This window comes from Saccostrea echinata, unplaced genomic scaffold (assembly GCF_033153115.1).
Source record: "Saccostrea echinata isolate AGI-Se365-2 ecotype Australia unplaced genomic scaffold, CSIRO_AGI_Sech_v1 ptg000006l, whole genome shotgun sequence".
Classification (NCBI taxonomy): domain Eukaryota; kingdom Metazoa; phylum Mollusca; class Bivalvia; order Ostreida; family Ostreidae; genus Saccostrea; species Saccostrea echinata.
In genome coordinates this window covers 6,612,302-6,638,669 of record NW_026889755.1, presented here as the reverse complement: position 1 = coordinate 6,638,669, position 26,368 = coordinate 6,612,302, and the positions used below count along the sequence as shown (strand labels likewise).

Genomic DNA, 26,368 nt, shown 5'->3' with positions numbered 1-26,368 from the left:
ACAGAGTTGAAGTATTTTACAGTCTTCGGATTATGCACTTCCTCTGTTTTGTGATTGGTAGAAATTGCATGATGAGAAAAATTTTCAATTTTTTCATTGGTTGAAATGCTGTTTAAGGCAATTTTCTGATGATCTAATTTTCGTACGACTTAACAAGTTTTCAAGATTTTCAAACGTAAAAAAATATGACAAAACGAACAGTGGAAATTGGCAGTAATTAATTCGAAATAACATGCTAGTTTTTTATAGCAATTACCAGAAAAGTTTCTATATATTCATTGTTAACAGAATTGATCTTTATTGCATGCAAGCTTTACAACTTGCATGTATTCTTTTCCCCTTTGTTTTGCACTGTCTTTCTAATGCCACACCTCGGCCGATTCGCACCTCATCTAGACGGAGTCCGCCGAGGTTTGCCGAATGATCTCGGCAGCAGAGTCAAAGTTTACAGAGACAACCGAGCATCTGTTAGTCTTTCACTTGGTAGGGCTTATGTCAGAAAAAACTAATGAAGAAATACAAAGCCAAGAAATTTTCAAGAATTATACGGCCTGATAGGTTTAGGTCACTTTACTGTTTAAGGTTGTTGCTAAAGACGGTAAGGTTTTTGAAAAAGCTCTACTTGTACGAATCTGATGTCAACTTCCTGTTTATCCCTGTGTCTGTCCATACCATACATAACACATTTTGGTCGCAGTTTTCTCAGCGATTACTCATCGCAAATACTTGAAATTTTAGCACACTCTTTGTTTAGGCATGGCGTATGGTGGGATTCATTTTTGTACGAATCTGATGTAAACTTCTTGTTCATCCATGCGTCTGTCCATACCATACATAACACATGTTGGTTGGTCGCAGTTTTCTTAGCAAATATTCATCGCAGATGCTTGACATTTTAGCACACTCTTTGCTTAGGCATGCTATATGGTGGGATTCATTTTTGTGAGAATCTAATGTCAACTTCTTGTTTATCCGTGCATCCGTCCGTATCATATATAACATTTTTTGTTGCAGTTTTCTCAGCAACTACTTATCGCAGATGCTTGACATTTTAGCACACTCTTTGTTCAGGCATGTCATATGGTGAGATTCATTTTTGTACGAATCCGATGTCAACTTCTTGTTTATCCCTGTGTCTGTCAACAAATGAAATTGTGTATTCACATCAGAGAGGGGGTATTATTAGTGAGCATTGGCTCACAGACTTATTGTTGTTTGTGTCATATAGTGAGTAATCAACCTCTATCCAAGGGTCCATGTTATAATGTCCAAATTAGTACTATTTGTAGATTTTTTTGAGATCAATCACTATTCGTTATCTTTACTTTTTCCATTAGAAACGTTAATAAACTTTAATTTTGATATTTAACTACTTTGAAGTTACTCCAAAATCAAAGAAGACCAGCTTCACAGACATTTATGAAAATATTGAAGATACATCACAATCCAGGGAAAACAAAATGTCCAGACACATTTCGAGTTCTGGCCAGTCTTATCATGAACTGAAACTGAGGAAAAACGATATAGACGACGACATGGATGACGATGAGAAATTACACGATGAAAACCCATACGGTGATTTATATGTGAACGAAGAATCAATTCCAGATATTAATATAAATAAACTAGAAAAAGTATTCAAAAAATATAAAGAGAACGAAGATGATGGATTCAAGCGAGAGTATGCAGTGAGTTGAGGATTTATGAAGTCAGGAAAACATCTTTTGTGTAAAGGAAATTTGTAAATGGAAAGTTTCCATGATCACGTATTGTATAATTGCCTAATAATTTCTTGATTTTATATTACAGGCATTACCATATGGTGAAAGAAAGGCGTGTGAGGCCGGAAAATTGCCAGAGAATATACTTAAAAATAGATTCAAAACTACCTTTCCATGTAGGTTAAACATTCATTCAAGATTCGGCAGAAAGAAATGAACTGTTGTAAGAATATTTAATTGAAGAAAGTTTAAAGATTTATCGCTGAACAGAATGCATTTCAATGCTTGTAGATGATCATTCTAGAGTGAAACTGTCAAACAGGAAGTCTGACTATATTAACGCCAACTTTATCGACGTAAGTAAGAGAAGCATTCTAAATTAAACTCTTTAACTGAGGACTACAGTGATTTTTTTTAAAGATCTTGAGACAGTATGTATCACACTAAGCCATATTTATTATAATTTTTTCCTTTAAAATTGTTTTACAGAGTTTGGAAAAAATGAATGCATATATTGCAGCACAAGGTACATTTAATCAATTCCTGGTTAAAATCAGAAAAAAAATATATGTAATGCACAAATGAATGAATTGTATGAGAAACAAACTAGTTATAATCTGGTTTTGTACGTTTTATTCTTGCTCCTTTATAAATTTAACATCTATTTCATATATAAATAAAATATATTCATTGCAGGACCTAAACAGAACACACTGTCAGATTTTTGGACCATGGTTTGGCAGGAAAATGTCAGCCAAATTGTCATGCTTACAAATCTGAAAGAAGAAAACAAAGTAACTAACATGATGAATATTTAAAAACACTATTATATACATTGTATCATTTAAATGGTTTACATGAAGGAGGAGAGCCATAAATTAACATAATCTAATGAAAACGTTTTACATGTACCATTAACAAATATACTACAAGTTAAACAGTCAATAAAAATGCATTCAGATACGAATCCTTTGTCAATTAGTTTCTGAGGGACAGATGATACAAACAAATTTTATCAAAAAATTGAAGTAAGGAAAAAAAAACCCAAAAAACTCGAGTTCTGTTTATATAAGTAAAATGAACAATTTTAATCGCATAGTTTTATTATTGTTCATTCAAAGTTTCACAATAATGGAATTTGAAGTAACAAAAATTCTATAGATTAATAAGGATGGTTGCAGAAAGGTAGAATTTTGAACATCAAAGAAGGTTTACAATTTTAATATTTTAGAAATTTATTATTTGCAATCATTTACAACAAAAATTAGCCCAAAAATATATTCCAATCCTGCATCCATTTTTTTTGTTCGTGTCATCTGTCCTTAAAGAAAAAAAAGATCTACATTTTGTCCTTCATGTTGACCGGGTAAAATTTGTTTATATTTTATAATTTTATTTTGGTGGTATTGCAAGATTTTTAGTTTATAGCGTACATGTATTAATTATGTAGTCTATGTACGTCAAAGCCATATCGATCATGGCGCACCATTTCAACTTTTTATAATCTTAAGTTGTATTTTTATTCAGAAAGGAAATTGTCGCATTTTCTTTTTTACATAATGACAGAAATTTTAATTATAAGCAATGAATTAAATAGCAATGTTAAATGGAATACTTTTACAACCTGATTGTAACAGTTAACGATTTTTATAATTTTTTTTTCATGGTTTTATAAAGTGTAAACTGCCCCAAAACAGGTTACATGTATACAGTATAACTTGGTTAGTTGTTAAATTCACTCCTTAAGTAAAAACCATGGTGACAAGTAGTTTCTGTTTTCTTTTTCGCAACTCTAGCATCTTATATTATTTTTACGTTTTGAAGGCAAAATGTGTTCAGTATTGGCCCGATTATCAGCAATCATCCCATTTTGGTGCATTTTCTTTAACTTTGAAGGAAGAGAAAATATACGCATTTTACATAATAAGAAAACTGAAAATCACACATAAAGAGGTAGGTAACAACATTCATGCCTAAGATTAAAACCAATGAAAAATCTACCATAACCAGTGAATGAACGATTTGACAACCCTTCGAAAGTAAATGTGAATTTAAAACTTGTTGTCCATTTAGATTACTTTCATAAAATAGATTGAACATGTTCTATTTTTATGAGAAAATAGAAAAGCAGAAAGCGGTATTATATTACATCCTTTGAATAGGATGATCTGTATTATATTTAATTTTATTTGGTTCATCAGCTGAGAAATACCCGTATGATAACTCAGTACCACTACTCCGCCTGGCCGGATCACGGGACACCGGAACCGCTCTGTCTTGTAGTATTTCATGATCACGTGACGAGAACAAAGGAAAAGCAACATGGCGGCCCAACATTAGTACATTGCAGGTTAAAAGTTCTAAATGCTGAATGATGTTTGTTTTTTTAGAAATTTCTTGTGCTATTTAGATAAATAAAAATAATTAAAAAGGATTATTTTTAAATAATGTTTTTCATGAAAGTACATGAAATCTAATTTCAGTCATCGAATTTCATATCATAGACAACCTGCGTTAATGTTTTCAATGCTTTTAAAACCTGATTTTTAAACAGTAGACCGAAAGTAAATTTTGAATGAGGGAAAAAATATTTAAAAAAAGAATGGATTTGAATATTAAACAAATTTTCAACTTTTCAACAAGTTGCAAGAAAATCAGGAAGCTTTAAATAAAATTTTGAACTGAAATCTGATCTGAACTACACATGTATCTGTTATGATGCCTAGTTGTATAGGTTAATTTACATGAAATGACATTTAAAACAATAACGTTTGTTGTCTTTAGTGCAGGGATTGGCCGCACAGGTACTTATATCGCCATCGACGCTTTATACCAGGCGGGCAAAAAGCTCGGCAGAGTCAACATTGCTCAGTACGTTAAGACAATGAGAGAAAACAGGATGAATATGATCCAGACATATGTTAGTATACAATGCTGTGTTTAAATGAAGTATGTTATGTACACGTGTGTTGCACATGTTGGTATATTTTGATCGGATATAAACAATAATTTAATGTTTTTTATGGTGAAAAATTTAAGTGTTCATGCAACAAATCTGTTAATTTTGAAAGTGTATTTTTATCGTTTTAAAACTTTAACTTTACCTTTTTGTAACTTCTAGAAATACCCAAAAATAGAGATTGTTCTATCTGACGTATCCGTATAAGTATCCGTATCCGTATACGTATCGAGGTGAGAGAGGCATCTCGATCCCGATGTCTAAACTATTTACTATAATTTCCATCGTTATTTGTTTGGTTTTAAAGCAGCCCCATTCATTAAAGAAAAGCATATGGTATTTTTTCTAATAAAAAATTTATTAAGCTGCTGTAAAAGTTTGTTTTTTTTTTTGCTGGAAAATTTTAAAAAAAAAATAGATAATGAAATTCAATAAATTTGTATATGTTTTCATTATATTGTTTAAAACTTTAATTGCAATTTTGTTTAAAAACATTTATCAGGATCCCCCTCTCTCCCTCTTAACATCAGGACATTTTATTGATTGATTCTGTAATTTACATTAGATGACATAAACTTTAACCCCCTCACTCACACACTAAATGCAAAAGACGTTGATATCCACACAATCAATAAAACCGTGTAGCAGTTTTCTAAAGAGAATTTGCTTCCAGACCCTTACCAGTATATGCTTAAAAATGCCAGTCCCCCCCCCCCCCCCCCGGGAACACACACAAACTTTCATAGCGTCTGTTGACTTTCTTCATTCTTTTTTTTTCAATGAACTATTTGACAAATACCTGTATGTCTCCCCTTCCCCTCCCCAGTTGAAATTGCTACTTTCGGGCCTATTCTCATGCGGCTTGTTTTATATTTTGTCCTTTCAACAGTAATAACTTGAAAAGACTTCAAGGCGACAAAAATAGGTAATGAAATGAAAATTCAATTGTTAAATTTGATTTTTCTTTTAGTTCTCTTGTTGTCGTACATGTGTATTATAATAGAAATGTTTCAAAATAGGGTATTCATTATCTTAACTCTCTTTTTATAAAAAAGAAAAGAACATTAGACTAAAAAATGCCAAAAACAATAGATTTATCTATTTCTTCTATGCTACCTTGTCCATCCAGCTGATTTTTATTTATTTATATCTATATTTTTATTTATTTATGCATTTTGGCCCAGATTGGGACAAGTGTGAGTCAATTCAACACGCAGTTCATAGAATTGAATAGAAGAGGCTGCTTCAACGTAGCAGAGAAATAAAAAACACACAGAATAAAGGATAAGACTTATACAAAACATTTAATAGATAAAATATCAGCATTTCTTTCAGAGTTTTGATCCCGCTTGTACACAAAGAATTACAGTCATCTTAATTTCAATAAATAAATCATTTAAGTAAACTTTAGTCAACATGTATATAAAGTAATGTATAAGACATAAAAAAATTTCTCCGTTTATCTCCTTTTATCGACAATTGTTAATTCATCCTCGACAAAAACTGCGTGTAATTGCATCACTTTCGGAAATCGTAGTCCTTTCTCTGGAATTTCGGATACGGCTATCACCTAACAATTTAGGGAATTTAGAGTCTTCAATCCACCCCAGAATTGCCAGTTTTCCAAAGCTTTTCTGGAGAACTATGTCCATCAAATATAATCAAATGATATACAGAATGTTGATACAGTCCCTGAAACGTTCTACTTTCCCATTTTTTCCGTTCGCTCACCGTTCGTTCACCGTTCGTTCAGCGTGCGTTCACCGTTCGTTCAGCGTGCGTTCACCGTTCGCTCTCCGTTCACAGTTTTGCGTTCAGCGTTCACCGTGCGCTCGCGTTCACCGTTCACAAAGCGTTCAGCGTTCGCTCTTCGTTCCGTTCACTTTGCGTTCACCTTGCGTTCAGCGTTCACCTATCGTTCAGTTTTCATTGTCATTCGGAACTCCGAAGTGAAAGGACTTATCTTTTTGTAGGGAAGGAGTTACAGGTTTTTTTAATTTAATAACTAACATATCGTGTTTGAAGAATCATTATTTCATGTTGAAAAATATCTACGATATATATTTTTATTATTCTAACTTAGCTCTTAGGTTATTTATTAAATTACTCTGGAAAATAAATGTTGTTATAAGCACATTCTGTACCTATGTAGAACGATGCTGAAATATTAAATTTAACTAAGGGAAATGTGCAAATACTTCAAGCACTGCAACATTTTGTTGTTTTGTTAAAGACGACAAATCGTTAATGGTGATATAATTATCCAAGTCAAATAATTACGCAGCAAAATTACGAAAATATTTATTTCTAACACGTTTTTTTTTCAATTACTACAAAAAATATGATAGAACTAGTTCTGAGAGTTATACATAGTACTGCGGATATCCTGTTAATTTATTATCTTTGGAGCGAACTGAATTGATAGTGTGGTTAAAGGAAATATTTATTTGAAATGTACTGCAGTACAGAATTTTCTCTACTATAATATGTAAAGTCTATAGTTATAGAGAAAAAAAATCTTTCTTCACCGTAACTTTATATGTTTGCAATTCGATATGATTAATACCCCCCCCCCCTTTTCCCCCTAGATTGGTCACTTAGTCAGTACTGTATTTCCAGAATATTTTAATTAACATTAAAAAAAAAAGTTATGGTCTTTTTTAGAACAAAAATTTCAGTCTCAAAACAAACATGCATCTAAAAAAGTCACAAAACAATAGTAGTTCAAAATGTACACGTGTCGGCGGTGGCAGAGAGTATGTTTCAAATTCAAGTGTTAATGCCCAATGTATTTTATTCATTTATTATTCAAATGTTGGGATCAAATCTAGAAATGATAAAAATAGATGTTATAACTTGTTGAAAATACTCGCACTAGCTTCGTCTTCGATGTGACGAAACTTTCACACCTGCACAGTGTCGAATGATTTTGATTGACAGGACAAGCACGTGGACTTCGTGTGAACTTAAAGCTTGAAAATAAAAACGAGTATGACTGTCAAACAAATGGATATGATTTGTTGATAAAAAAAAAAGTTACATTCACTGTCTGATATATTTAGAAAAAATATCAGAGTTTTTGTTTGATATAGGTACAAACATTTAGTGAAGCCTAAAAGGAGGGGGGGGGGGCTAAAACGGAATCTCTCTCTCTCTCTCTCTCATTTGTCTGTTTAATAAAAACTATAACAGCATATTACTTAAATATCAAGTTCTGAAAATTGAATTTATAACAAATAATATGAATATGTATCTTTGTATTATCTTGTCCGAGTATAACCACGGCCATCTACAAATACATGTAGAAGTCAGCTCAATAAATCATCATGAAAAATAGAAATGACACATAATATATTATTGTATTAAAAATTTAAAATACGAGCGTTTAAATGCAAAACGTCCACTGACCTTTGTAATTATTTTTTTTTTTTCATTACTTTACACGAAATCGGCCTAACACGGAGAGATATGAATGGATGTTACAACCGCTTTAATTCATTCTATAAGTCAGAAGTTTTCTCTGATTTGTTTATACTTCATCGTTCGGCAACAATTGCAATGTTTTAATGCAATAAAAATCGTGTGATTAAAAACTTAATGTGCATGCATCGTCTTTCTTAGGACAATTTTGGAGAATTTATTTTATTGACTTATTTATTCATTCATTTATTGGTTTACTTATTTATTTTATTTTTTTTTTATTTTTTTTATTTTATTTTATTTTTTTTTTTGGCTCCTGACATTATAATACAATAAAATAGTTTCAATGCAAGGAAAAGATCAGAGGCATTCCGAATATATCGTTCATCTTGCGTTCTCCGTTCGTTCACCGTTCACTTTGCGTTCGCGTTTGCGCTCCGTTCGCGTTCTGCGTTCGCTCACCGTTCAGCGTTCACACATCGTTCACCAAGTTGCGTTCAGCGTTCACACATCGTTCACTCACCGTTCGCTCTGCGTTCGTTCAGCGTTCGTTCACCGTTCGTTCAGCGTTCGCTCACCGTTCAAGTGGGAAAGTAGAACGTTTCAGGGACTGTAATGATAAAAAAGAAAATGAAGATGGGAATGTTCAGTGACCCCCCCCCCCCCACACACACAGAGTATTCAGTATGATCACCTTTTTATTGTCAAAGTTTTGATAAGGTGACTCGTCATTTTTTAGTTTAGTTTAGTTTCTCCCTGCCTCGGCCCAGCTTCCCCCTTCTCCACTTTGTTAATCATTTTTAAGTGTCTGCTTGATGTAGACAAATTTATACTCATCTAGAATGTTGATCTCTGACACCTCGTACAGTTAAACTTTGTTAACTCAAACCCTTTGAAATATCGAAGTTTTAATTGGTCCAATCAAGTTCGAGATAACGAGCGTTGACTGTATGCATTATGGGGAATATGTCTTGTATTGGTAAAGGTTCCTTCTAGAATGAAACAATAATATATCCTGATATTGTGTGTGTGTGTGAGAGAGAGGGTGTGTGTATGTGTGTGTGTGTGTGAGAGAGAGAGAGAGAGAGAGAGAGAGAGAGAGAAGTTCCTTTTTGAACCTTTTTTTTTATTTTTTAACAATTTAATAAAAATATACATATTTTTTTTAACTAATTTTATTTTTTTTTAATCCTTCCATAAAATGATAGGTGAGAACAGCAACTTGATACGTTTCATTAGAAATATTACTGTATATCTTATTTTCCAATGAATGAGGTTAAAATCAAACAAGAAACGATGGAAATGTTACCCAACGGTTAAATCATCGGGATCGAGATGCCTCTCATACTTCGATACGTATACGGATACGTATACGGATACGTCAGATAGAACAATCTCTAATAAAAACCAATAATTACGTTAAGCACATGAAGTTCATCTTTAAAACAAACAACAAGTGTAAATCTTATATTACTGTAAAAAATACAGACAAAATCTGTAAATCGAAACTTATGACTTACATCTATACCTGCGTCAGTCATAAGGAGTTGATTAAATTAAAATTTGCTTTTCAGGAGCAATACAAAACCGTCTTTCAAGTTCTTAGTGAAACGTTTAAAGCTCCAATAGCTGCGCGTTACAAAACAGAGCTTGTACAGAAAACAGAATTGATGACCAAAGATACCCCAGCGAATGAGAGTGAACTAAGAAAGGAGTTCCAGGTACTTTGACTTTATTATGAAAGACTCATAAGTTAAATCGAACTTAATTGTGTATAAACCTTGTGGAAGAATATGAACCTACAGACAACTGAAAATGTAAGGTAGGGTCTTAGACTCAGGCCTCAAAAGCAAGGTAGCTTCTGTTATAAAACATTTAGGGGTCAATGCATTTACTAGGAGCGGCCAATTCCAGATTTATTTATTTTTTTAATACTCTATCAGTTTAATCAAGTTTAACAACCAAGATACAAAGGAAATCACAGTCTCTGAAGCGTTAAAAGATGCATTCCAGATGAACCAAAGTTAATGAAAGTAAAATACGACTTACGGTGAGATGTTACGTAACATGGCGAATAAATAAGAAAACAGAGCCCTTTATTTTCTCAGTATGCAATTATCAATTATCGTTATAGTTGGTCTCTGTCCATTGAATACACTAAAGCTATTTAAAGAAGTTTTTCTCCAATCATGATGGAAAAATAGAAGATGCATTACATTTCATAAATCATGTTAGAAATATTAAAAGTATCCTAAGTTTGTTGTCAGACCTGAATGTGCCATTTTAAAGTTTCTAGTTTACGAAATATTTATATGTAGAATCTTGTGAGAGTCCGTCCATTGTATAGTGAAGCAGATTACAAACAAGCTCTAAAGAATGGAAATAAAAAATCAGCTGTTCTTCCACGTAAGTGGTAAACTTTAGGTTATGTTTTGAAAGTCATCAGGAATTTTTTTCTTTATCAAATATAAAAAATATGTAATGTAGAGTCAATTAATTTTGAAACTTGATGCTACAAAAGTAAAACAATCGATTACACCTAGGAATATGACATTTTTGATATGTGAAAAACTAGTTTAAAAATTTAAATTCTTTTTAAAAAAAAAATTCAATAATTTGCTTGTTCCTTTTCTACAATGAGTAATTTTTTTTAGTTGACAAATACAGTCTTTTCCTGTCATCTAGTGTACCAAAACGGGGGAGTTTTATTAATGCAATCACACTTCCGGTACGTATAATCACATATAAATTAAATTGCAACATTTTCATCCTATATTTATAGAACATCAAACTTTACAAGATTAATTGGATATGCTGTTCGAAACTTAATTGTTTAGGCAATTTTTAATTGCATTTTAGGCCAAAAATATTAAGATATCATGTAATTAGAGTTCTCAATTTTGAACATGCTAATATGACCGTGGTAAATGTAAGATATACATTTGGCCTGCTGAACTTTTTTACTTTTTTTTTTTTAAAAAAAAATGGTTTCATAATTTTTGAGCAAACTTTTGTCCATTTATTCAGTCATACACTAAACAGAAGGCATTTATAGTAACTCACTATCCCACACCAGAGGACGCTGTTGACTTCCTGCGCCTGCTCACTGATCATGAATCAGATATCGTAATTTGTATGGATCTTCTGACAGATATTGACTCGGTGAATATATCTAATGTTGTTTTTATTTGGGGGGGGGGGGGGTTAAGTTTTTTGGGTTCCTTTTTGGATGTATCAATGATCTTTAGCTGCGTTGTGTTTTATAAATCAGAGCAAGATGTGGGTACCAGATGATCATCGTTCTAAAAATATACCGCCATTTACCGTACACTGCCAACAAGAACAAATCACCAGCGTTAAGTGTACTACAATCCACATTGTTCGAGATGGGGTAAGTTTTGTTCACTGATAACAGTTAATAGTATTTTTTAAATCTTATTTAATATCCATTTATATACTTAGATTGCGAATTTACACAACAAAAGTGTTTCCTGAGTGTAATCTCAACCATGACTCATTACTTTCGGAGACAATTTCGAATTTTGGGACTTGTGTAAATCATTTGAATAGTTTTATTTAAATATTTTCTATAGATGAACGATGAAGCGTGGTCTGTAGCAATTGTACAGCCGAAGATTGGATTGAAACCATCGGATCATTCACATCTCCTTAGTTTGGTGTCTTTTATTTTACATAGTGAATTGGAGGGCCCTGTTACTGTTGTAAGCAGGTATTACTGGTTTACATAAAAATACAATTTCACTTTTATCAGTAAAAACTCTGCTTCTTGTGGTTTATGGTGACTTTTCAATATAAAATTGATAGTTAATGTTATAATTCACTAAACTTTGAGTGTTAGATCAGTTATAGAATTTGCTACATTTTGGTCCCTAAACTTGGCGTTTAGGAACATTTATAATTGTTAAATTTAAATCAGTCATATATATACTTTTGTATTCATTCGAATTATTTACAATTCTATACCTTATGCTTTACGACAATGTTATTAGGAATGGTGCAGCTCTTTGTGGAGTGTTCTGTGCTGTACATAATGTATTACAACAGCTAAATATGGACAGGGAGGTGGACATTTTCACGGCTGTCAGACAGCTACAAATAAGACGACCAGAGCTGTGTTCTTCTTTGGTAAATCCAAGAAAGTCAAACGTGAAATGATAATTATTTAAGCTGACACTTAATATTTGGCAAATATATCATAGCTTGTAGATAAAAGGTAAAGCAAGCAATTCCATAAAAATGACAAAATGTTTAAAGAGGATAAGACAATGTAACTAGAGTGGCAGAGGTAGAAACACAGTCTATATATGTTGTAACTCATACTGTGTATTTGCCTTGTAGGAGGAGTACAGAATGTTATACAACTGTGTGTTGGATTTCATCCGGGTACAAGACGACTCTTCTGCTGACAATATCTACTATAACCAATAAGAAAAAGAACATTCAATGGATATGAAGATACTTCCCATCCACCCCACCCAACCCCACCCCCGCACCCCCACCCCCAAAAGAAAAGAAAGGAAAGGAGAGGAAAAATGAAAAAGAATTTGTCTTCATCATTAAAATCAACCCTTAGTTAAAGTTTTTTAAAAGAAAAAATCATTTTGCCCAGAAAACTTAAAACCTAAAAAGGATTTTGCTTAAAAGTTTATGTTTATTTTTGAGAATTGTTCAGAGAAAAATCAATACGTTTACAGAGTAGTTAAGACATTCAACATGTAGAAAAGAGTATAGTCATTTGAATAATGAATGAGAATATTTACATTAACAATTTCCTGTTGTTTTTTATCCAAGTTTAAATCATTCACGATGTATAAACACATTTGTGGAAATTAAAATAATCCTAGTAATATTTGATATCAATAATAATATCACATTTATTTCTGTTTCTATCATGAATAAAATATATCATATTGAAAATGTTGCTTTTGTACTTTCAAAAACAATCCGTCACTTTTTAAACTTAATTATGACAATGGTCTTTTAACAGTTACTACCCTTATTGAGCAATCTTGAGCATTGTTGTACGTTTTAAAATATTTTAATGAGTTTTTACAAGAGATGTAATTTATAATGGCGGAATCAAAAAATCAATTTAAAAAACTTGAGAACAATTCTTACAATGTATCAACAGCATAGAGTTAATGTATTGAATGGATACAATAAAATTTGCAGGATTTTAAATCATTTATGTTTTTAAATTGAACTTACACAAGTCTTTATAAGATGAATTCACGATGTCTGAGTGTATGTAAGGTTCATTGTCTTGTAAGTGTGTTCTATATTTTTTAATAATTTGATATTACACAGGCATCAAAAGACACTTTACTGTTTTTTTTTTAAATTAGTGAAAATCATGAGTTGCAGAACGTTTTCTAAATTTTGCCAAATGTTGCCGATATTCTACGATAACTCTAAAAACATTTTAAGCATGATGACAACACTTTGAAAGAAATAATTTTACAATTTCTCAAGGTATTTGCAGATGTAATAATCGTGCTGTTTCTTAAACAATAAATGCTTATTATTTTCTCTCTTGTTTCGAAGTATTGCAAAGAAAAATATTTATGACGAATGTAAGCGAAAGCAGTCATACTAGGCACGATAGTTAAAGAAAGCTTCATACAATTTGCATTTCATATCTTAAAAAAAAATAAGATACTCGTCATTTATTACAAAAAAGTACGGAAGCCCGTTGAAGCCAGTTCAGAGAAAGAACTAGTTTTCATTAAGCTTTAATGACCAACCTGTATTTATATCCCGATAGATGTTTAAAAATTATACCTTATTATTTATATTTGTGACTTATTTATATTTTATATTTGCCTGATTATAATTTTTAACGTGTGAAGTGTTGTATTTTTCAAACTCAACGACACGTGTTTAATCCATTGCGCGTCGACCCTTTATGACGTCACTGAGAAATTACGTCAGATGTTTATGGAACCCGTGTTTATACGGATATAGATACACATTGCTTTCAAAAGAGTTATATAAAGAATTTAAATATTTGCAATTAAACATATTTATTATTGCGCTAAAATGCAAAACATTGCTTTTAATCGCAATAATCATTCCGTTTAAATGCAAAACATTGCGCTTTACTGCAAAAGAATGCGATTAATTGCAATCTTTTGCGTTTTTACGCAATAATTTTGCGATTAAAAGCAATCCCTTTTGCGTTAAACGCAATGCTTTTTGCCTTTAAACGCAATAATTATACGATTAAATGCAATACTTTTGCAATGAAATGCAATAATTTTTGCGTTTAAACGCAATGATCTTTGTGTTTAAACACAATAATTTTGCGATAAAACGCAAAAATTTTGCGATTAAAAGCAATATTTTTTTTCCGTTTAAACAAAATAATCCTTCCTTTATGGATTCGTTTGGCATTTAAACACAATGATACTGTAGTTATAAAAATCAGAAATAAATTAGCCAAAGCTTATAATTACTAGGATTCGATACTTTAAAGAAGAAGCGTTTGGTTATCTGTCTTTACAGTACCCGCATCGCTATTCTTTACAGGATACACGATACGATAGGATACAAGCACGATACGCAATAGGATACACGCACGATTAGACAGGGTACACGCACGATAGGATAAACGCAAAACACGATAGACGCAAAATACGATAAACGGAAAACACGATAGACCTGATAAACGATCTTCACGATAGGATAAACGCAAAACCTGATAGGATTGTTTCATAATGCGAAACGTTTTTGGACAAGACGAAAAGTTTCCTTTTTTAATATACCGTAGTATGATAATTTTAATTGCTTACAATGCCGCAAATCTGAATGATAAAATATATTTATAATGAAAAAACAATTGAAGTAATGATGCTTTATAAAAGATACTTTTATCCGTCAATAAAAATGATCGTCATCAAATTCAAACTGTAATTATTTAAGATTAATTCCACTCTATGATGGAAATTAGGCGATTGTATGTGTAATTAAACAAGTGTCGAAATTCCATCGAATCGAAAAATTTGAATTTTGAGTCGTTTAACTACGGAAATTTTAATTTGTTGGTGGCTCAAAAATTCGGTAGACAAGTAAAATTAAAAAACCGATGTGCAATAATTAAATTCACGAAACGCTATATAGAATGTAAATATATTCATTATTTAAACAAATAAAACCTTATGAAATTCATAACAAACATTGATTATTTTTACGGAAGAACTCCATGTAAAAAATGAAATATTTGGGTTCAATATCTTGTGATAGAAGTTGGCGATGTATCCAAAATCGCCTCAAATAATCTGTATTTAATAAATCAAATCTTACAAGAATTACTATTCATAAATTAGGGGGGAAATTTTGAAAAAAAAAATCATTATAATTATTTTAAGGTTAACGCTTTCCCCTCAAAGTTTTTACGAATTTGCTTTAATTCATATTTTATATACATAAAGTTTATTTTTATTACGCTTTAAACGCGTGACTTGCTGAAATTGCTCGTTGCATTGACACTGGCTGTGCACTGGACTGTGATTAAATAATCTCTTCTATATATAAATATATATGTTACACATATACCGTGCACATAGACATTATTTACATGTATATTCCAAGTGCATCCAGTGTATATGTATATATGAGGAAGGGGACAGGCCGAAAGAAATCGAATTCAATAAAATTAATAGACGTCACTAGATCTGTCATCATCTAGTATCCGAAAAAAAAATATCGCATTTCAATTCTTCTGTATTTGTTCTCTGGTATTTTAATGCTATAGGCCTGTAAGATTAAGAAGGGAGGATGCAGTCGTATACCTAAAAATGTTAGAGTGCACCAACATGTGTAGTATACGTGCAGCAGAAATATGATGATAATATTGCCTATCAACAATGATAATGTCATTAGCCTCTTTTGTTTGCTATTCAAAACATTTCTTTTTAGACCTTCGTCCCCAAAGAAATGAAATTGCTTTCTACGCTTGCCTGTGTTATAAACATTTACAATAACAGGATTTGTATCTACTTACAATGTATGTGAATATATTTATTGGGTTCTTAAACTTTGTATGAAATAAATAACATTGAATGTTTACATACTCTTGTTTACAACATACTAGAACACACACAAAAATAAACTATAAATTAATTTCCACAATACGATAAGTGGATTTTCGGACTGAATAATTGTAAATTATTGCTATTAGACTTTATATTAATTGTTACAAAACTTATCTTATATAGGACTAAATCGGCAAAAACTAGACAAAACTTTGTAAATTATGAAAGTCTTAATACCACTTGAGGCACAGTCAGCGGAGAAGGAAGGGGGGGGGCATAACCACTCAAAAAAAGAAGGTCCGATTCAAAAGCAAAAAATAAATAAATAATAAATGAAAAAAAACATATATTGACTTCTTGAATATAGTCAAGTATTAAATGCAATCGATAAACACTAATAAAATTAAATTTCAGGTATTTACTCGTCTTGTGTATCACGGCAGATCCGGGCGTTTTCTTTTAATTTTTTACATGTATCTTTGAGGCGCCTTTAATAACGAAAAAAAAAATCGTGCGAGGCAAAGTTCGTATTTTTCTGCTAAGAATAAATATTCCAAACAACCAAAATGAATTCGAATTACCATATTTATATTGGATTCCGAAACTTCATAAAAATCCTTACAAACAAAGATACATAGCGGGCTCCAGTAAATGTTCAACCAAGCCTCTATCTTTACTCCTCACTAAGATATTAACAGTGGTGAAGGAGAAACTTCAAGAGTACTGTGCAACAATATATTCGAGAAGTGGTGTAAATCAGATGTGGATACTTAAAAATTCCAAGGAACTTTTGGAAAATTTGAAATCACAAGATTTTACCAAAATCAACAGCTTAAAAACTTACGACTTTTCAACTTTATACACAACCATTCCCCACGATAAATTAAAGTCCAGGCTTTTTGATATCATTGACAGCTGCTTTTTCAATAAAAATGGAACTCGTAAATATACTTACCTTGTCATTGGTCATTTGCAAAATTATTTTGTTAAAAAACATTCTGATTGTACACACAAGTACTCTGAAGTTGACATTAAAAAGATGCTTGAGTTTCTGATTGACAATATCTACGCGGTTTTTGGAGACCAGGTCTTCCAACAATCTATTGGAATTCCTATGGGTACCAATTGCGCCCCGTTATTAGCAGACCTTTTTTTGTATTCATATGAAGCAGAATTTGTCCAAAATCTTGTACGTGAAAAGAAGAAAACACTTGCTGTGGCGTTCAACTCGACATTTAGATATATCGACGACGTATTGTCAATTAACAATGGCTATTTTCATTCTTATGTCACTACGATATATCCTGGTGAACTTGAGATAAAAGATACCACAGAGTCTGACACATCTGTTTCATATTTGGATATTTTACTTGAAAAAGACGTTAATGGTAATCTAACAACCAAGCTTTATGATGAACGTGATGACTTTAACTTTTCAATCGTCAACTTCCCTTACTTATGCAGCAATATACCTTCATCACCTGCATACGGGGTATATATCTCTCAGTTGATTCGATACGCAAGAGCATGCTCTACGTATGTACAATTTCTAAAACGAGGTAAATTATTGACAAATAAGTTGATGAAACAAGAATATCAGCTGTCTCGTTTAAAGTCATCATTTCGTAAGTTCTATGGTCGATACAATGACCTTGTCAGCAAATACAATTTATCATTGAGTCAAATGCTGACTGACGTTTTTCAGACTAATTGTTAGGCCATTATTTACACACTGAATTGTAAGCGGATTTTTCCGTTATTTCCCGATCATGACAAGGAGCACACGGCGGGTCTGACCGGTCGGCAGGGGATGCTCACTCCTCCATGGCACCTGATCCCACCTCTGATGTTTGGAGGTCCGTGTTTGCTCTGCTCCTATTTTGTATTGTATAATGGACTTTTGAGCTTGAATACTGTTCGTTATCTACATATATTTCATTTACTATATCCTTCGATTAATAGAATTTTCGAACAATTGTTTCCTTTTGCATTATACAGAAAACCCGAAGATCCGGAAGTACCACAAATGCAGTTTTTTTTTTAATTTGATCACACTAATCATGTTTAAGACTGTAAACCTATGAAAATTATATGAAAGTATACAAATGAATTAAATTAACGGAGTTTGGGGGACAAACCTCGCCTAAATTTTATTTGATTCATTTATTTAACGGATGTGTACATTTACCAATTTTCTTAGTATAAAATCTTTAATTGTTAATTAAGTGTTCAAACGATATCCAGAAAATAACAAGATGCATTTCATTGAAATCTACTAGGATTCAAGGTAAATACCTAACACCAGGTGAGAGAGGAATTCGGGTATATCGACGTTGAATACACACGGATCGGTCATGTAGGGGGAAAAGGGGGGGGGGATTCTTGACCTGACAAGAAGACAGTGTACTGATTAGGCAGGTACATATACATGTAGGTGTCAGTTCTCTTGTCACGGGAGCGCTTCCACCTGTCACTTAGTTACGGTATATACTCACTTCATTTCCACGATGAAATAGGTAAGTTGTAAAATGAAAATTAGTATGGCTTTGTTTATTTATTTATTTATTTATTTATTTATTTATTTATGTTTTCTTACATCTTCTAAATCCAGTAGTCAAATATAAATGGCAAACATCTATATTATAATATATAATTATCATATGATGAATTGAATGGAGCATGTTCATGTAAAATAAATTGTAATTAAACTTGTAGACACATCAGAGAAACAAATTAATAAACTAACAACAAAACTATGCGCGCATAGACAAAATTCATGTTTCCGTTATTGATAAAAAGGATAGACCTAATAAAGATGCTGATTTTTTTTATTTATAATTTATTTTTGCACACATACCTACTGTTTTATGTTTCTATAATTATCAAAACAAAGTTAATAAAGGTCTTGCTTTTGCGACTCTGACTGTGTAAAGGAATTATAATATTTCTATCTTTGACAAAAAATATTTCATACAAATCGACAAATTAAAGAAAAAAAAATGACTACATATAGTAGATTGAATTTTTCATGTCCAAAAATAAAATTTGACTTTGATTTACGCTCTCTGCTTGGTCACGGTACTTGACGTTTATTTATTTATTTATTTATTTTCTTAAACATGTAGGTAATTCCAACATTTCATCAGTCCTTTCCTGAACCCCTTTATGAATGGATTAACCTTTCTGACCGAAGCGAGGGGGATAGTTTTTTTTACCATTTTTTATTCTTTAGTCTTTTATTTAGAAGATCCATTTTAATTGTTTGCAGAAGGTGTTTCAAAGTAGAAAAAATGACAAAAGATAAAATATGATATGTGATTTTAAGCAACTGATCAAAACTTCATTACGAATATTCATTATGAGATCTAATAAATTTAAGATAAGTCTCGTTCTTAGGTTGCCTTTGTTTTTGACAACCCGACATTTTTTTCTCCTCTATAAATTCATATCAGTGATTTATCCTTTCAGGGAGCGTTTACTCGGAAGAATCTGATTCCATTAAGCTCGACAATACACAATTTCCTAATAATTAAAAAAGAGAAAGAATTCAATGATATCAGTATGCGGATCAGACCTGGGGTCAATTTCTCTGAAATATAATGCATTAAATTACAATTACATTGGAATTCTTTCCATTAAAATTACCATTTTATTTCATTACAATTTCATTTACAAAAGTAATTAATTTAATTACAATTACTTTGCTAAAGTAATGAATTACATTACACATTACAAAAAAAATACAAAGACAATTTCTGAACACAATTTATTTGCAGTTAACGTTTAAGTCAGATTGTAAACAATTAAAGAAATAACATTTGTCATTTTACACATTAAAGTTCCATTTCATCATCATTAGCATTTCAAAAGTAGTGTCAGTCAGAGAACAGCGTTCTGGCCTGAAACCTTTGCCCGCAATGGTAAACAGTCTCTCCACAGAAGCAGATGTTGCAGGGTTGGCCAAGATTCTTTGTGCTGCATTTGTCAGGAAAGGAAGTCGGTGTTGGTTTTCTTTCCAAAATTTCAACATATCATCAATGATATTAATATAGGGTTCAGATAAGTATAAATTAACCTCAGATAATGTGGCTCCAGACTGGTGTCGTTTCTTACCTGGAGTACTGCATTCGTGCATAAGCTAAAGAAATCTGACTTTTAGTAGGCGGAGACCTGTATCCTTGTCCCTCTATATCATCTGCAAACTCATCTTCAAAGTGAAGAGACTGAACAGTGTTCTTCAGCAAAGCAGCCAAAGTGTTGACTTCATTCTCATAACACCATCTCAGTTTGAATATTGGATCTAGCATAGCTGCTATTTTATTGCCATTGTCATTTTAAAATGGATTCAGTCTTGTGTTTATTGAAGACTTCAAAGTAGTCATCATCTTGTTGTTGTATACCGCTGACAAATGATTGATCTGGTGCCTCAGTCCGAAGGTGACTGGTATAGTTAGACTTGCACGTAAGTTTCCTTGGATTCAGACAGTAGCATATTCAAAAGGCTCTCGTATTGCACACAGTTCTTGCAGGAGTTTTCTTTCATATGTAGACAGTTTAACACAGGCGCCAAGTTTGTTCAATTTTTCATCAGGGACTTTGAGGACTGATTTAATCATTCTAAGTTGCGAGTACCATTTTGTGACATGTGCGGCTTGTAATCGGCTCTCATCTTCCAGTTGTTCACTTGCATGAATAGAATTTCGCTGAATCGCACATGATTCACAATTTGGGAAGTTTTTGAAATTACTGATTTCAAATGTGGGATACAGTCCCTTAGTCAATCTTTGACTACCAGCTGAAGTGTGAGAGCATAGCATCGTGAGTGTGTCGGTAAATATTCAAATACCTCGTCATATTGCTCCTCTGGAAACTCGTCTACTCCGCATTCATCTTCAGACTTTTCTTTTTCACTGTTTTATCCTGGAAGAGAAATTTTGAATGCTTTCACCATGTTTGATGCATTATCGGTAACAACTGTGCAGATCTTAGCAGCAATTTCAAACAGAGCAAGTGTTTCTTCATACTCGTGTCTATTTTTTTCTGATGCGTGTTTTCCTTTAAACTCATTTGCAGGAAAGCATCACAGACTTCATTACCCAGTCAACAATTAAATGTCCAGTGAGCTTCTATTGGACAACAAATCCACTGTCAAACAAACACTTCTTGCTTTAGATAGCTGCACTTTAAGATTGTTTTTCACTTCACTTGATTTTTCATAGAGTAATTTACTGGACAAATATTTCCGACTTGGGATCTGATATTTAGGATCAAATTTCTCAACAGAGTTCCTAAAGTTGTTTTCTTTAATTGATCTCATAATTTGCGTTTAAACACAAAAAGTATTGCGTTTAATCGCAAAAGTATTGCGTTTATCGCAAATGTTTTGAGTTGAATCGCAATATTATTGCATTTAAACGCAAAAATATAATTGCTTTCAAACGCAAAACGTATTGCGTTCAATCGCAAAATTATTGCCTTTAAATGCAAAAGATTGCGTTTCTCTGAACTGACCTCATCGGGCTTCCGTAGTAAAGGGTTACAATATATATGTATTACGATTTGTATCAAGATTTGCTAGATAACAATGTTCCCAAAGATGATGGATTAATGTGTTTTTTTTTAATTTTTATGTAACATCTCTTTCCGTAATAGATAATTAAAAATTTAAAAACAAAAACAAAACATGGTTTAGACTTTTAAATTTCCTTTAAGACAAATTGTGTTCTACTACTGAGAAAGTCCTGATGATGATTAATTAACTCCATAATAAGTACCGGTTTGTGACTTTAACAAAATACCCTTTATATTTTTTAGTATTCTTTGTTCTTTCTTCGGCTAGAAAAATGTTTTCCGCTTATCACAAGAAAAACACATGTGAAATATAAAAGCCCTAGTACCAACGTTTTGACATTTTAAAGAAGGTTAAAGTTAGGCAAAAGTTTTAAATGTAGGTCAAACCCCATGTTTATAAGGTAAAAAATGTTGGTAACTAAAGAAGAGTCTTGTCACAAGAAATACACGTGGAATATATAAAAACCAAACCACCAAACATTCAAAAAATATTTTCAAGGTTAAAGGATTTAAAAACTGGCAGACGGGCGGACCAAAAACTATTTGAGTGATTTCGGGAGCATAGAAATCCAACCAGAGAGGGGTGCTTCAATTATTCCTTTTCAGTTGGATCCGTGTGTTGAAACTTGATATTTTTAAATGAATATTTTACACTGTTTTTATTGATTCGTAGCTAGGCATACAGAATGAAATTTTGGTGAGAACTGCCTTTGAAAGCAAGACAAATCACACTGTTGTGTATTACAAGGATAAAATATGGGAAATTAACCTCATTCGGATGATAAATTATCAGAAGCAGGAATAATGCACAACTATGATTTTCTAAATACCTTACTTACTGTGTTTAATTTAATTTTATGTTGCAAAGGAAATTTAATCCTACTGGACAGTTATTTTGCAATACAATTTGGATACAGATTACATAAGAGAATGATAGAATCTTACATGAATTATAGTACATCTGACTGTGTTAAAGAATGTTTAAGAACTACAAGGTGTAAATCGGTGAATTATTACAAAGGAACAAACTTTTGTGAAATTAATTTTCAGATTAGCACAACTGAACCAAGCATGTACAGACAAAGCCCGGGCTGGATATATACTGCTATAGAGAACTGGGACAAGGTAAAAAGCGCCTTAAATATGAAGCTTTCATTCACTTTTTCCATCTGTTGGGAAAAAATTATCTTATTTTTTTCTATACATTTTCAGAACCTTATGACGTCTTGCTCGGCATCACTCTGTGCCGTCAATGAAAAATGCATCCCGAGACCATTAGGGAAGTTCTCGTGCATCTTATCGGGTAGGGTTACAAACATACTAATTAAAAAAAAATAGACATATTTCTTCGTCATTGTAATGTTGTTTTTCTGATATTGTTGTCTTCTAAAAATGTTGCGGTGCAGTTATTGTAAATTCAGTGAGCTAGAGGTGAGTGTTAATTTTCATTTAATATCATGATTATAATGTCAAATACCTCATCATCAGCAAGGATTCAATGTGCGCTTTAGAATACAGGACGTCCGTACTGGCACACAAAGAAAACACCATATTTTCAGAAGAAAATAAGATTTTGATTATGATTTTGTAAAGTAATAAATGGAGGGAAATAAACTTTATCGGTATGTACGAGGGTTGATCAAAAAGTCACAACTCTATAAAATCTTTAATAACCGAATGTTATCAATAAAATTTTATATACGAATACCCCTTTCCATTTTGACTTTTGCCTCAAAATTTCTTTCAGATATATGCAGTACTTTTCAAAAATATTAGAATAAACCCAACATTGGGTCTCGTCTATCGCCACACGGTACATGTAAGAATGTACCGACATCCTTCTCTCTTCGGCACTCATTTTTAGTTTATCCACACCTAAAATCTACACAAAAAGGAATGAATTTTGAAAAATAACATTTTTAACATAGTTCAAATAATTTTAATACAACAACTAAAAACCAAGACGCTTTATAGCAAAACGGCACTTAAGATTATCAAAAAGAAGCAAAGAAGCAGCTGAGAGGTTTAATAAGATATGCAGATGAACTGAAAATAAGTGCCGAAAAGATACGTCAAAACGATGTCGTTAACATTATTGCCGTGCGGCGATGGACAAAACCTATATGTACATATTTATCATAATATTTTAAAAAGTATTTTATCTAACTGAATGAAATTTTAAGACACAAAATAGGTAGGGGAATTACATGTAGTATGTTAAGTTTGGTAGATAAAATTGGATTATCAAAGATTTTTGACGAGTTGTGAGGTTACTTTAGGATCAAGCCTCGTACATGACACATATATCTCCGTGTCTCTAATTAAAGGATAACTTTGATCAGCGCAGTGCATATGCTTAAGGGTGCTTTCATACCTCGGCACTATTTGAAAGTTTTAGAAAATACTTCAACGTACCAATTTCTAACAGTATTGGAAACTTTTTCTGTCGCAGTCAAAACAGTTCCTTTTTTCTTAAAAGTTATTTACACTGGAATTGGTCATGTTTTTTTTTCAGTATTTACTGTGTTCAATTTAAAGAAACTGCGACATCTGGACACATTTTCTGGGGAAATTTTTTTAATCTTTTCTTATTTATCTTCATTTTTTTGAGACAACAAAAACATCACATATAAATGTATTGATCTTGAAAAGAACAAAGGAACCCTTTTTGTTGTTACATTATGTATATTGCATTTTGAAGAGGGACGATGGATTTTTTTTGTAACTTACTACTAAAATGTGATATTATTCTAAAGTTATTTAAGCCAGGTGTTATTGATCAGAGGAATATCAAAGACAAATTTGCTTTTACTGATCATCAAAATATAAGACTTCTGTTGAAATAAAAGTACAAAGATTTTTCTGCTTCAAAAGGTGGAAAAGGGAATCGGTAATGTACACTGTAGTTAGCCGTCCTTTTTATGATTTATGCAGCAGGGAAGCTTTGAGCAATATTTTACCCATTAGACAGTCAATATTTTCTCTTAACAGCAGTCTTGGATATAAATCAAAAAGCAACTTTAATTTCCCGCTTTTATATTATTTGACTTAACTCTCCCCCTTTACCTTTGTCTTTTTATTTGAAATTGTTTTGCTTTTAATGTTTGTACTGTGATTGATCTTTACTTGACAATCTATGGACTTATTTTCTCTCTATCTATTGTAGCACAAATTATAGTCGAAAGTGTATAAAATTTGATTGATTGTACGTTTTTTAACGTCCCTCTCGAGAATTTTTCACTCATATGGAGACACCACCACTTGACGGTGGAGGGCTACAAATTTGGACCCATTCTCGGCACTCAGAGCCATTGAGCAGTGAGGGATCTGTTTCCTGCCGGGACCTACTGTGACACGGGACTTGGGTTTATACGGTCTCATCCGAAGGACCGGTCTCCACGTCCCGCAGTGAGATTCGAAGAAAATCATAAACAATATACATGTAGCTAACCTTACCATTTATTGATTTTATTATACATGCCAAAAATAAGAGTCATTTATCCTTCTTCGCAAGGCAGTTAGACACTTCATAAATATACTGATTGTTTGCCTCTTGTTTTGGTAGGAATGTTGGTACTAGGGGAGATAAAATTGCGTTGTTCAGTACAACATCCTTTTCAGACTGGTTATCAGCTCTGACTGCTCTCACAGTCATGAACTCTAATGAGTATCTATTTAAAGGTCCTAATTATCTCAATCCTTATCTGTAAACTTCTCATCTTGTACTTCATCGAAGCATTTCGATTTGCGTCTCCTCCCTTTCCCTCTCGTAATGTCTCGGTCGAGTAAGGTTTTTGGTAATATCACAGTGGAAAATTCACTGTGCCAGAAAAAAACTTTATTTTGGACTTTACTTTTCAATTTTAAATTGTGTCATATTTTATTTCTCACGATATGTTTCGCGAATCTAATTGTTTAATTGACCAGTGACACTTTTCGGACTCTTGATCTGTTGTTACAAAGAGACAGAGTGCTATGTCTCAAGAACTGTTAATCTCTAAAAACAACACTGTGTAATTATCTGGGTTTTTTTAATGTCTAAACATCAAAGCGTCATTGAGTTTATTTAATTAATCCATACCGGTGAATCTTTCACTCATTTTACTAAATGTCAACACCTCTCATTTATTTACTCATTATGTACATTCTTCTAAATAGTCTTGTATAATTTCAATCATTAGTCTGGAATATACGTAGGCCAGTCTCGACCACGTCCGACTCGTTAGAACTCTGAGTACGGGGCCACTTCGGCCAAATCCGACTCGATCATTTTTAATATGTCTGATTGTTCATTCATGTAAATTGTTGCCATCGTTGAGACTCATCTAATAAAAACGGAATCTTTCATCATTTGTTTTATCTCTGGAATTGCATATTGGTGGACCTTCGGGAATACGGCACACCTATACTTCGTTTTTACCTCACGGCCACACAGCGCCTCTACCTATACCTCGTACCCACCTACGCCAACGTTCCCTCACCCCGTTCGTTCTGCAAACAACGGATGCTGTTCCAGAGGAATTCCTAAGTACCGTCCAAATCTACACGGTCACAATAAAGCAAATAATTGTGTTCGCCTTTGATATTTTTACATATTACCCTGTTTGAGCCTTACCTTGACCAAGTGATTTTTGTGTCGAAGC

At 32.5% G+C, this 26,368-nt stretch overlaps 1 protein-coding gene across 1 annotated transcript; it reads left to right on the top strand.

The window, feature by feature from the left end:
* Positions 1-1,447: 1,447 nt before the first annotated feature.
* Positions 1,448-12,958, top strand: LOC133180308 (receptor-type tyrosine-protein phosphatase alpha-like). The gene is made up of 14 exons (XM_061314855.1): positions 1,448-1,688; positions 1,810-1,897; positions 2,013-2,077; positions 2,211-2,247; positions 2,418-2,515; positions 3,546-3,674; positions 3,923-4,071; positions 4,506-4,641; positions 9,675-9,821; positions 11,128-11,233; positions 11,349-11,491; positions 11,694-11,830; positions 12,111-12,246; positions 12,460-12,958. The coding sequence occupies exons 1-14, from the start codon at positions 1,461-1,463 to the stop codon at positions 12,547-12,549; spliced, it is 1,689 nt and encodes a 562-aa protein (XP_061170839.1). The 5' UTR covers positions 1,448-1,460; the 3' UTR covers positions 12,550-12,958.
* The last annotated feature ends 13,410 nt before the right edge of the window (positions 12,959-26,368 follow it).